Source organism: Siphateles boraxobius, unplaced genomic scaffold (genome assembly GCF_051911475.1).
Source record: "Siphateles boraxobius isolate OS27281-9 unplaced genomic scaffold, OSU_SipBor_1 119, whole genome shotgun sequence".
NCBI classification, from domain to species: domain Eukaryota; kingdom Metazoa; phylum Chordata; class Actinopteri; order Cypriniformes; family Leuciscidae; genus Siphateles; species Siphateles boraxobius.
In genome coordinates, this window is record NW_027508721.1 from 4,842,556 (window position 1) to 4,856,501 (window position 13,946).

The following is a 13,946-nucleotide window of genomic DNA, read 5'->3' on the forward strand; positions in this document are numbered from 1 at the left end:
GAATTCATTATTTCTAATAGAATGGCAAATAGTCATAAGAAGCTATATTAACTGTTCTAGTTTCAAAACAACTTTTGAACCTCATAAAAAAATAATGCTAAAAAAACATAACGTGGCTCCTTTATGAGTGTGCCACTTTTTGGTCTGTTGTGCATGAATGTGCATGTATTTATGCATCTATCCTTCTCTCCTGTCTTTCTTTCTCTCCCTACCTGCCCACCGCTCTCTTTGTCAGTCTGGAGCCCAGCCCTATGGTGGGCACAGCAACAGTTGCCATCGAGAGAAGATACCGAAGCTTCTCTGCCTCGTCCCCCTGTCCCTCTTCCCTTTCCTCATCCTCCTCCTCTTTCCAGGAAGTACTCTCCATCTCTGTCACACCCCCAAATGTCACAAAACGCCGCCGTTCACCGGACGAACGTTCCTGGCAACCGGCCAGGTCGTTCTTGGCAACCTTCGTCTTGGAGGAGACAGAGAGGCAGCCTTTCTCAAGACACGTCTGACACAGAGGGACAATAGGGTCATCACTGTTCACACGCACACACATACATGAGACATGTGAGTAAAGAAGAGAAAGAGAGAAGAATTAGAGGAGCAGAGGGAATTATGAACACTAAAACTAATGAAGAAAGACCATGTCAGTCCGACAGTCAAGTCAATGATATAGAGAGGATTGTCATGGATGTCTGGATAGGAATCTGTGTGATATCCAAATAAACCCATTGATGCTGATGTAAGCATGGCATTTGGACTTATATAAAGGGAAATTACTATACTCAAGGAATGATAAACAGCCTTGGCTCCACTACAACAGTTTAGTATGTGGTCTTACACTCACATGCTCCCCTCCCTTTCTCTATAAGCATCTCTTGGTTTCAATAGTTGCCTTGGTGACGTCTGTTTGCTCGAGTGGGGCTTCCCCTCTGCAAACAGAATTTGGAGTCTCACAAAGGCCCACTTTAACAAACATCTCCACAACAGCGTAACAAGACACAGAGCCCTCTTACGCAGCACTCACACCAATGGCAGACAGAGCTTTTTGGCTCTAAGCCGTGACTGATTTAAATATATTCTATGCTCGCACTGGGTCTTAACCAGCCGCAGTACTTTTTCATCGACAAGTGATTTGTCCGTCTACACTGACAGCAAAAATGTGAGATGGCACACAATCACATCCAATCAGAAGATATTTTAAGACCATACACTTCCTAAAATATAAAAGCAGCAAAATATTTGTATGCAGACTCATTTACGCTGCGTGTGGAAAATATTACGTGTGATATTAATAAGATAACATTATTTGTTTTATTTGTCCTTGTACTAAAGCCTCAACAAATTAATAAAATATTATGTGGAAAATATTGACTTAAATACTTAGAAGCTGACAGTATGGTTTTTATACATCACAATATAACTTAAACATCCATTCAAAAGTTTGGGTTCAGAAATCATTCTAATATGCTGATTTGGTGCTCAATATTTTTTTATTATTATTATCAATGTTGAAAACAATTGTGCTGCTTATTTTTGTGAAAACTGAGGCTTTTTTTTAGGATACTTTGATGAGAAAGTTCAGAAGAACAATAAAATAAAATAAAATAGGAATCTTTTGTAACATTATGCATGCATGTCATTTTTTGGTCAATTTTATTTGTCCTTGCTGAATAATGACACAAAATAAATCCCCCAAAAATCATGCAGACCCCAAACTTTTGAACGTTAGTGTATTTTGAATAGCATTTTTCTCTTACAACTAGTGAACAAGTTAAGGGCAATGACACAGTGGGGAAAAATGTTGTTCTGCAACATATGTTCTGCAAAAAAAGAATTAAAAAAACAAAACAATAAAATAACTTATAATTTACTTATAAAATATAATTTACATGGAAACGATTATATTGCCTGTTCCTTTATTGCACCATGTTTGGTTAGCACACAGTGCTAGACACAAGCCGGAAAAAAACCCAATAAGGCTACTTGCTTGGATCAGTGACTGAATATTAGAAACTGGAGTGGTGTCATCTGTTTTATGTGTGAAAAAACACACAATAAAACATACAATTAGAGTATAAGAGTTTCAGCTGTGTGAAACTTCTAAAAGGTCTTTGAAGTGTGTTGTTAAGTCAAGTTAGGTCAGGGGTCAGACGTAAAAGTCACATGTCAGGCACCTGCTGTCTGTATTCATCTTGAGCCTTTGCCATTTCTCCAGGTCTGACTGAGTGATGGTTGTTTGAGCCAATGACTGCCGGGGGTCTCTCTGTGGGACGGACCCACTTTGGGCCCGCCTTCTGGCCAGGTCATCTGTCTTTACATCAGGCATCACCACCCACCCCACTTTCTCTCTGACTGTCCCTTCCTCATTCTCCTGCTCACTCCCACTTTCTTTCTCAGGGGTCAGGAAGGGGTTGTCCTTGCGAGTTATGATTGACACTTCAGCAGGGGTGGAGTCAGACTCACTGTAGATCAGTATGAAGGATAAACTAAGCTTAGCAAGAGGACTGACCAGAATACTCAGAGAGAGAGAGAGAGAGAGAGAGAGAGAGAGAGAGAGAGAGAGAGAGAGAGAGAGAGAGAGAGAGAGAGAGAGAGAGAGAGAGAGAATGGATATATGGGTCCAGAATTAACTTTCTGCCACACATGAAAATACAGTAGCAAGTGAATTAAAATATTTTCTTTACATTGGATATAAATATAACATTTTTAATATTTAAATACATTTATTGTTACCAGAATTTTTTAATTTTCTATTTATTTATTTATTGACAAAATATTTCTTTGTCCCAACAACAATGCAATTATTTAGTGTTTTTTTCTCCTTGCATAATTTCAGTCACTTCCAGCATCATATTCAAAACAGTCTTCATGTAAAATTTAAACCATGTATAAGGTTACAGTTCCTAATGAAGTTACCAGCAAACTAACCAGTAACCGCCAGTTTATTTACTCAAGGGGCTCACCAATAGTTAATTTTGGACACTGTGGTCAATGTATGAAAAGCAGAAAAATGTATCAGAAAAAAGTGTGTGTGTTTGTTTCGAGGCACCTGTTCTCTGTATTCATCTTGAGTCTCTGCCATGTTTCCAGGTCTGATTGAGTGATGGAAGTCTGGACCAATGACTGATGAGGATCTTTGGGAGGGCGTGGCCTTCCCTCAGTCCGCCTCCGTGCTAGATCATCTTTGTGTGGGTTTGGGACAACTATCTTCCCTTCTACCTCTTTCATATCTTCCTCATCTTCTTTTGTCCTTTCTTTTTCAAGATTCAGGAAAGGATTGTCCTTACGAGTAATGATTGGTATCTCAAGGGGGGCGGAGTCAGTCTGACTGTGGTAGAAATTTAACATTATAAGAAGTGCAAGAAAATGGATGCTTAAATCCCACAGAAAACAGAAACCACACCAATAATGACATCCAGAATGATCATAGTCAGTTAGCTATTATAATAGCACACACCTAAGTATAGGGCGAAACTCTGTAATCATAAAAGATATTAGAGCTGCATAAGCGAATAGAACAACACCATACTACAAAAGAAAAATTAGTGAAGACAAATTTGTCGGCTTGACAAAGTCTAACTTGGAAGTTTAAAACTAACAGTTAGTTTGAAGGTTATGTAGGCCTTTTGTTCTTTAAATATTTGGGCAGTCTGAAGAGTGAAGTAAAATTTTAAATCAGCCTTGTATACTTTAAAAATTTCGATATTTTGAAGAGAGATTTGAAGTTTGAAGAGCTGTAAGCCATTTAAGGTTGTTGCCCAAATGCATGTTCGTTATTTACAGCAATAATCTGACATTGATTCGATCTAAAACCGATTAATTAACAGAAGTTATACTTCACCACCTGCATGACAGCATTAACGATGGTTGTTGTTGAACCAACATGGTTCGAACGACGGATCTGCGACAAAGTTACTATGGTTTCATGCAGGAAACAGTCGTGACTAGCTAGTTAATTTCTCCAAAGATGCATCATACTATGGAAGCAAGTTACAACGTTGTACAGGAAACTGAAACGCATCCCTGGCTGGTTGCTTAAAGTCCCCATGAAATCAAAATGGAAGTTTTTTGCCTTTAAGTATGAATATGTTAGCTTTACTGTTATCTATAAGGTAGTGTGATACAAAACAATGACAACATTTGCATTTAGAAGATTTAAGCATTTAAAACCTACAGTCTCTCACTTCCGCCAATATTGATGATTTTGATGACATCACTCTTCAGCTTCAGCTTCTCATCAGATTTTCTGTCCAATCAAACGCTCTCTAGAATCTAAAGCGTCCCGCCCCCAACATTATAAATAGACGCTGATGCTGCAGCCAAAATCAGTCACTTTTAAAATCAATCACATTTACTATTTTCTACATGGTGTGATGGATTTTTTAATGAATAAAATAGTAAACTGTATATCAAACTAATCATAACTCTAACATCTCACCTTACTTCTCCTTTAGGCCTAACGTTCTAACACTTGAACAAAATGTACTCTGAAGATTGTTTCGAAACCAGTGGAAAATTCTGAGATGCTGGCTAGACAATATCAAAAACATACTGTCTAGAATAGTCTCATGACATATTGAGTAATCAAATGAACTTCTAACCCTTTTCTATTTTTCGAATCATTTGAGATCTAAGTTGCTTCTACCTAGCAACAGAAGGGTTTGCATATGAAGAACCAATCAAATTGTAGGAAAATTATGAAATGTTTCACGTCATTTTTGCCATGCTCCTATTCTATAAAAACTGTTGTATTCCTTTTGCTGGTGGGATTCTCTCTGAAATTTGTCTGAGATCCTCCGGCCGTGATTAAAACATATTCGAAGGCATTGTCTGGAGTCTGTCTTTAAGTAGTCAATGCTGCACAGCAAGTTAGTTAGGGGAACAAGTTAGGGATTGTGAACTCAAAGCCATTTATCGACTGTAGACGTAGAGCTAGAGTATAAAGATATTATTAAGTGTCGACAGGCGCAGTGTCGATTGGAGACGGCCCAGGTAATTAGAAGCCAGGTACGTAAAGAATAATCTACCACAATGGTGAATGGCACATAGTGCACTAGGGGACTGGGAATGATTCAGACCGTGTAAATATGCTCTACATTGGGGCAAATTAAATCTGGATTCACGTTAGTGTCACGCGTACCGACGCAGCATGCACACAGTCTGCCCCGGTCCAGAGACACGATAACACAGAGCAATCATATGCGTGAGTCGGCACATACCAAAAAACATATCGGCGCATTTGAATTCTGCACAGAATGCTATATTTTAAAGCGATATGGAGGAGAATAGGAGGAGACTGCGCTTTACCAAGCTCCACAGCTCTTGCCGAGCTGTGATATTAACTAAATGCTATTGGCTATTCTAAAAAGGGGGAGGAGCTGTTCAATATGTCCCACCCAAGCGGCAACCTTCCGATCTCTCTCTTGAAACCAACACGGAAGTGATTTAAACTGCAATTCACCGACTGGCCTTTAGAGACAGGCTGCAAAGAGAGTCAATCCCATTTACTCCTAAAATGCCCATCTTTACAGCAGAAAAACAGTGTTTACAGCTTGGTGCAAAAATTGGTTTTGGTCTGTAAAGCTAATTCTGCCTTTCATGACAACTGTGAGGGGGGTGAAACTCATCCGTTAAAATTTTATTAAGCCTTAAAGTTCTGCATAATTAAGGGCATGGCCACTTGAGTGACAGGTGGATTGCCGCTATTATCACTACTAGCCGTTTGTCTGCTGTCTGTTAGCCGCCACGTCAACTGAGCTAGTCTCACCTTTTTGCCCATTTTCGTTTATCAGGGAGTGATGCACCTTGACGCTCTACCAAGATGGTGACGGCCGGCTCCGCCCACTTTGGGCTTCAAAAATGCTCTTCAGAAACCTTTGGGTGACGTCACGGACACTACTTCCATATGTTTTTAATATGCATTAATGTTTTTAATGCACTTCCAATGCACTTCAGTGGGCCTTTAAGGGCTTGCTATGGGGTACTTATGTGGTTATTAGGGTGTTCTAAGTGGTTGCTAGTCAGTTGCTGAGGTGTTCTGGTTGGAAGGGCATTGGGGGAAAGCGGGGAAAAGATGTACTGAAACTGCACTAATTTTTGATCATGCACTAGGAGAAATTCAAACAGATATAGGGAAGATAAAATCAGTCAGAACAGACTAAGGACTGTGCAGAGTTTAGTGGCTGTAACTTGAAAGCTCAATGAGATAAAGAGTTTGAAAAAACCCTGACTCAAAGCAGTGTGCAAGCATTGTGTTGGATCTGTCAAGCTAACATAACTAGTCCCTGAGCATATGACCCCATCACTCTCGGTCACAAGCACACCTCTTTTTCTCCAGTTCCATCTTCTCCATTCTCTCCAACACAGCATGCTGGGATGCCAGCCTAATTCCCTCCCATTTCTCTCGGTCCTTCCAACTACAAGAGCCTGGCAGGAAGTTATGGGCAACACTCGGTTTGAATTGATTCATGCGTGCTCTGCGAGAAGCAAGATCATCCTTTTGAACATCTGGAACCTTCTGCTCTGTTTCTGCATCTTCATCTTCCTCATTCGAGTCCCACTGATGTGGGGCCGCAGCCCGCATGAAGTCATTGTCACGCCGAAGAATGATGTCAGGTGAAGGTGGTTTTGCTTTATTGTCCTCCACAGGATTCTCTATAGGACTAAGGAGAAAATTCGCCATAACAACATTTGAAAATATTTTAGAAAAATAGAGTGCAAAACTGCCCATCCACTATTTCAATGGTCTTGGTTCCAGAAGTACTTTTCCCATTCATTTTCCCCATATAAACATAATGACATAGAATACTTTTTGAGCGTAAAAACAAACAAAAATAATGACTTTATTTCAACTATTCATTTCCTTCTCTGTGGGCCTCTAGTCAGTTAACATAGTGTGATTGCGTAGTGCTACGTCACACGTAGGCTCACTATTGGCCGACGCTGGTCATGTGGGTGATGCGTGTGACGTACAACAACAGAAGCTTGCGCTATTGCACTAGTGAACTGACTCTCATATTTTTTGGGTTTTTTTGCGCACAAAAAGTATTCTCGTCGTTTGATAAACTTAGGATTGAGCCACTGTAGTCTCTTGGACTATTTTGACGATGTCTTTAATAACTTTTTGGGGAACAAGTTTCAATCTCTTAGAAGCCTATGGAGGAGTGATCCAGCTCTCAGATTTCATCAAAAATATCGGGGTTGGAACAACATGAGGGTGAGTAAATACTGACAGAATTTTCATTTTTGGGTGAACTATCCATTTAAAGATGTTGATTATATATAGAAAAAATATATTCTACATTTATTGCAAAATATGATTATTAGGCATATATTTAAGGAGTATGACCGTGTATGTCATTCGTAGTACTTCAAGGGAGTCGGTGGACGCTAAAGAGTTCTTTTAACATGATTTGCTGGTTGTGATTATTCGATTTCCCTGCAGAATCATGGTGGGTAATGTCGTTTTTCACCAGGAATTCCACTGTTGAACATGAATATTTAAAAATAAGTTGCAGACTTATGCAACTTAGTTGCAGACAGTGCAGACTGATTGCTCCAACAAAAGCTTTTACCATCGATTAACAACCTTGTAGTACAAAAGTGGGTCAATCGTTGAAAATAAATTCATTAGAAAAATGAATGGGACTTAACTTGACTAACCAACTTTTACACTCGATAACGTAGAGATATTAGTGCTTCCATATCAAGAGTTGATGCAGACATCAGGCCTTTAAAATAAGTCAAATTAGCATAACTAGCATAATCTGCTCAACCCAATAAAAAAACAACCAATATACACACATAACACACGCACACACTTCATTACAACCTAGCATAAACAGATTCAGACTAGTCAAAGGGTCACATCCAATTAATTCACAAGCTGACAGAACAAGCCAGCATAACTTTGCACTACACAGCTGATTTCAACTCAAAACATTAGCCAAGCTACAAAGGTTAAAGCCAATTGACAACTGTATCACTCCATGCTATAAAGCAGCACAAATAAATCAGCAGCATGAATCAAAAGCAAAAGTACATAGTGTCACTCCCCACACAGAAACCTAAGGTTACATGACAACTCATGGCTTTGAACACACAAGTTTTGTGGTTACCACCAGCACAAATTTTTAACAACTAGTAAGCAGTTTTAGTCGTTGCATACACATGCCGAAAGATCTCATTTTGACCGCTGACCTGTTATATCGCACAGAGGCGGGTAATACTTTAATTCCCGCCTTTTCAAGCTTCCTTATTTTCTTAAGCTCTGCCTCCTCAAGTTCTGCCCCTTTCTCATCAGCCCAGGAGAAATTTTTCTTCAATGCAAGACTTCGAGACCCGCCAGCCCCTTTTACCACTTCTACGCACTCTTGTCTGTGGGGAGCAATGGGGAATTTCACAGCTCTCACAAACACACGTGGATAAAACAGGATGAACCAAACAAACTCGGACACATTAAACAGATGATGCTTGTGTACTGATTTTTGTGCAGCCAGAAGAGGAATTTCCAGCCAATTCCCTGAGAAATCAAACAAACCAAACACTTACTTTCAATCCCAGCGGCTGTGATTACCTGAGAGGTCTTTCTCCGCCTACAGGAGATGTTGAGATGCTTGGACTCCTTCTGTCTTCCTCTCTCTCGCTCCTCCTCTTCCTCAGGGGGGCGGGAAGGTAGTTGGTCTGGTTGCTCTTGTTCGGCAGATACTGGTTGAAGGGTAGAGGGGCACGAGGCTCTTTGTAGGACACGCGGCGGGCAGACATGTCATCCTTACGCACGTCTGGTAACTTCCTTAAACCACCGTCACCTTCAGAGTCTTTGAGAAGGTCATATTGAAAGCAAGTGCCATTTGGTATTAGTATTTCATATTTATATGGGTTTTCAGATCAAACTTCTAGAGAGACAGAACCAGCATTATGAGGTGAGATGTCACCATCTGACCATCATCCAGATCAGGGCCAACATTAATGAAAGGCTCAGTGCATGTATTTGAGTGCAAAATATTTACAAGCTTAAACATCTTACACCATATTTGCCATATTGAATGAGTTTATTTAGTCATTTTCACAAACATCGACATGCCAAAAAGCTTCTTGCTGTAATACTTCCACAGCCACGCAGCCTGTCTTATTTAGTTATTAGATATCAAGTAAAATACTTAATACTTAAAAAATAAATCAATAAATAAAATACTTAAAACAAATAAAGTTATTTTTATAAAACATTTTATAAAATATTTTTTCTATTTTTTCACTGTAATCTTAATTAAACTTGTAACTTTTAACAAAAATCAAACAATCAGAATAAGAGTGCTGGTTTATCTTTAAACTGAAAATGTTGGGTTTTCATGTTTTATTCCATAGACAAAATTATTTTTATATTGTAGAAATTGTATATACTATCTCTTAACTCTAACCCTACCCTTAAACCCATCAAGAAAAACTTTCTGTATTTTTACTTTTTCAAAAAAACACATCACTTAGCATGATTTATAAGTTGTTTTCCTCATAAGGGACCAATAAATGTCCCCACAAGGTCAAGGATTTCGCCATCTTTTTGTGGACATTTTGTCCCCGTAACGTAGGGTATACCTGAACCCCACACACACACACACACACACACACACACACACACACACACACACACACACACACACACACACACACACACACACACACACACACACACACACACACACAGTTTCTTGGGCTTTTATGTTCTTTCAGTCCCTATTTTCCCTGTTGTCCATTTCTGGATTCACTAATAAAATGCAGTTCATGTGAACCCTCTCACACTCTGAGCGCACAGATGAGTGTGTGAATGTCTGTCCAGCACAACAGCTGCACTCTCACACCCACACTGCACATATGTAGGAATGTATGATTCTTCTATTTGAGTCCAGAGTTTTTACCCTCAGCTACTTTTGCATTAATGTTTGGACGTTGTGGACAGTCTACATGCTCAATTGCTGCTCAACAAACATTTCGTATTACTATGAATGTTGAAAACAGTTGTACAATGATACATTTATTTATGAATTTTTCAGGACTTCTTGAGAAATAGGAAGTACATAAGAACAGTATATAACATTTTTTACCATATATCTTTCTCATGAATTGCAAGACACTTAAAAAAAGGTATTTATATAACAATGTTGTCTACTTCTGCATCACCACCAAAATCATTGTGAATGTATCATTACTGCTGAAAATATTGCCTAGCATAATGTAATAAAATATAAATAAAAGAGAAAGTCATACCATCACTGTTGCAGCGGATAACAGTGTCTGGAGAGGGTGTGTTCTGCGATCGAGAGCCAAATGAGTCGAGACTGTCGAACGAATCATCTCGGCCGTGCCTCGGAGGAGACAGCGAATCAGAGCGCTCCGATTCCCAGCTGTCAATGTAACCGCTGTCCCTTATACTGCGCTTAGGGGACTCCAACTCTTCGTTTGCACACTCCTGCACACAAACACAAAAAATGTAGAGAACGAAAAATATTATAGCATACATTTAATTAATCAGGCTGTTTCACAGGTTTAGTGTCCTTGACTAGATTTAATTTACCTTTCGCATCATAGAAAGGAGCCCCTCAAACTCTTTCAGGTCGAGTGTGGGGCCGTTATACGTTGCACAGCTGTTAGCAGCTTTACCAAGCCAGTATATAGTTATGAGCACCTAATCATTCAAAAAACACAGAGAAGAATAACATTAAATAAAATGTAAATTCAACAACAAAAATTCACTTGTAAAGATTAAGCAAACAGTTCAGTGTACTTACATTCTTCAGCTTTCTACTGCAGTCAGAGCCTCTACAGCAGAAAAAGAGAGAAAATAGCATAAGACGACTGTCAGTCCTTTCAAGCTATAAATGAGCCACATCAAAGTGCCTTTAAGGCAAGTCAGTGACTCACACCATGGCCATCTTGGCTACTTTAGACAGCTGTTTGCTATATGAATGAAACCATATTTTTGGCCTGATGTCATGATATACACTACCGTACAAAATATTTTTTAATGTTTCTGAAAGACATCTCTTATGCTCACCAAGGCTGCATTCATTTTCTCAAAAATGCAGTAAACATTAATATTGAGAAACTTTTTTATTCTATTTTAATATATTTTAAAAAGTAATTTATTCCTGAGACGGTAAAGCTGAACTTTCAGCATCATTACTCCAGTCTTCAGTGTCACATGATCTTTCAGAAATTATTCTGATATGCTGCTTTGGTGCTCAAGAAACATTTCTTATGACAGTTTTTCTGAATTGCTAAAACACATTTCTTGAAACCATCATTCATTTTCTCAAAACCTTAAACACAAAAACACATTTTCAAACCACATTCACAGAACCTCTGACTCTTCTGGCAAAATCAAACAATTGCCTCAAAACCATTTTATCTTTACTCAAAATCAAACAATGCTCTCAGGTCATACACACAGCGAGTCAAAATTATAAACACTACAGATCATTCATTAGACACTACATCAAAAAATGGAGGACACAGAATCCAAAGCAGGCAGTTACAGAAAAAAAGTATTTTGTAACAAAGTAAACTAATTTTGCAATAACGTAAAAAAGTATAGTAATGACAACTTACAAGGTGAATAAATTGTATACTGTATCCACTGCAAGTATATTATTGTACTGAATATTGAATAGTAGGCATATCGAATGTCTGAATATTCACCACTTGGATACTGTGAAAATACAGTGACCCAACTGCAAAAGCCAAAAAGGTTTCAGTAAAAAACGTCTCAGTTACGTAAGGTAACCCTCGTTCCCCAAGGAGGAAATGGAGACATGAGTCAGAAGTGATTCTGACGAATGGGGATCGCTTGCGAGATCCTATCTACTTCAAGTGTAACTAAACGAGCCAATGCACATTGCGATAATTGCACCAGCTGCTGTGCATCATGGCGCGAGCATATAATGAGCTGCAGGTGCCTTGCATCCTTGTTTTTCCGCTGAGGAGCAGGACCTGTGACTCGGCCGTACAGCGGAAGCTCAGCAACTGTGGCGAGGAGACTTACGTCTCCGTTCCCTCCTCGTCTCCATTCCCTCCTCGGGGAACGATGGTTACCATACGTAACCGAGATGTTCTCCTTCGTCAGCTCACTATGACGGGAGTCAGAAGTGATTCTGAAAAATGGGAATATCTAACGAAACGCCACGGCTGCTGGCCCTTCCAGCGCTCCGGTTGAGCCTCCTGGCCTGACCGTAGTGTTGGGCAGAAAGTAGGAGCTCTAAGCAGAGAAGGTCAGTCACTGCTGTTCCGCAAGACCCACTTAGTGTGACTTATCGGATAACGCTGGGAAAGTGTGCCCTTGTGGAAGGGAAAGCTGCGGAAGCCACATCCTTCCCCGGAGGGAGGCACTGTGACGGTTACACATATGGACTAGCCAAGCAGGGTAGTACAACATATGGCAGTCTCTGGGGTGGTTCCAGCCTAGTTATAGGGGGGAAAGAACATCAGCAGAGACGAAAGACACAGGCTCGTCCGCAGAGGAGCTGATCGTGGAGGAATACACAGGTATACGGGAAGATATACACTGCTCTACACTGAGGCTATAGAATCTAGCGAACATGTTAGGTGTCGCCCAGCCCGCAGCTCTACATATATCTGTCAGCGAGGCACCTTGAGCCAGCGCCCAGGAGGAAGCAACACTTCTAGTTGAGTGTACTCGCAACCTGAACGGGCAAGACACGCCTTGGGCTTTGTAAGCCAAAGCGATGGCATCCACTATCCAGTGGGCCATCCTCTGCTTGGAGACAGCCTTTCCCTTCTGCTGGCCTCCGTAACAGCCTCCTTGCAGGAAGGCAGCGCTTGCAGGTTCACTACCTGGTCCCTGAAGAAAGTGGTAGGAACCTTGGGCACGTATCTGAGTCATACTGTGTCCCCAGAGTAGCCCGGGAAAGTGTTGCTGTCAAGTCTGAATCTGATTCAGCATGAGCACACACCATTACAGTGGGACCTCGCCATCATCTTCATTTCCAGAGTGTAACAGCCCTCAATCTGATGCAGCGATCGACATCTGATCCTCCCGTGGAGCCCCGAATGAAATGCTTGGTCCCTCATGAGAAGGACCAGTAATCCCATCCGAAAGCTGCCAGGCATGCGAGACAGTGAACGTGGCCATCAACCTCGATGGCACACTGCACGCTGAGCGCTGAAGCCCTCATGAGAAAGTCAAGACGAACAACATGCCAACGTTAAACCACCCACAAACACAGTCTCAGCATGTTTGCGATGCGCTTAGAGGAGTGAGGGGCCCGAGGAGGTGGTCTGCAGCACCCAGGGATGACCGCGGCTACACAAACAGGACGATAGTGCAAGCCTGATGTGAGCACTCACGTTCTCATTGAAGTCTCAACATTCTGAGCTGTGAAAACAGCTGTTTTGCTCTTTGTGAGATCGTGGCCAGCGCTGTCTGTGCTGTAACACCAACACCAGCTTGAAGAGGCGTTCTCCTGAAGAAGCAGACTCATCTTTTGAAGTTACAACACCACCGACTGCCTCAAGTGGAAGACAAGGACAATTCTGACTCACGTCATAGTGAGCTGAACGAAGGAGAACTCTAAATGAAAAGCATATTACAGTAAAGTACACTCAGAAGAGTTGTGCAACTGCAAAATCAAAATCAGTGAGAGAGATTCTATTCTGCTTCAGCATTATGTCCACATGTTGGTGCGGCCGAAGGAGTTCCTCCACATCTCAGACAATAGCCGTGTTTCCATTACTCTTCAAATTGCGCAAATTACTATTGTGAATTGAAAATACGCCCAATGGAAACACGTCAATTTTGCAAAAACTCAAATTTATCGCAAAATAGTTTTTACGCTCACATGAGGTGATATTTCAGGCAATTCGAAAAAGAAATATTTTGCACAACTGCAATGGAAACAGTTTTTGCACATTTACAGGTCAACTGACGTAGATGACGCGGCATGTTT

General features: G+C 40.6%; 1 protein-coding gene across 7 annotated transcripts in view; it reads right to left on the minus strand.

Moving 5' to 3' along the window:
* limch1a (LIM and calponin homology domains 1a) overlaps nucleotides 1–13,946 on the minus strand; it is a 58,560-nt gene that overhangs the window by 24,702 nt on the left and 19,912 nt on the right. For 3 of the 7 annotated variants that reach the window (XM_077204821.1, XM_077204823.1, XM_077204824.1), the window contains exons 5-13: nucleotides 10,773–10,803; nucleotides 10,559–10,669; nucleotides 10,252–10,453; nucleotides 8,567–8,807; nucleotides 8,191–8,367; nucleotides 6,315–6,653; nucleotides 3,041–3,319; nucleotides 2,166–2,453; nucleotides 213–524 (exon numbers count right to left, since the gene is read on the minus strand). In XM_077204821.1, coding sequence (XP_077060936.1) covers nucleotides 213–524; nucleotides 2,166–2,453; nucleotides 3,041–3,319; nucleotides 6,315–6,653; nucleotides 8,191–8,367; nucleotides 8,567–8,807; nucleotides 10,252–10,453; nucleotides 10,559–10,669; nucleotides 10,773–10,803 — 1,980 coding nt within the window. The remainder of the gene's footprint in view (nucleotides 1–212; nucleotides 525–2,165; nucleotides 2,454–3,040; nucleotides 3,320–6,314; nucleotides 6,654–8,190; nucleotides 8,368–8,566; nucleotides 8,808–10,251; nucleotides 10,454–10,558; nucleotides 10,670–10,772; nucleotides 10,804–13,946) is intronic. The other 4 variants (XM_077204825.1, XM_077204827.1, XM_077204826.1 and 1 more) reach the window with 4 other exon arrangements.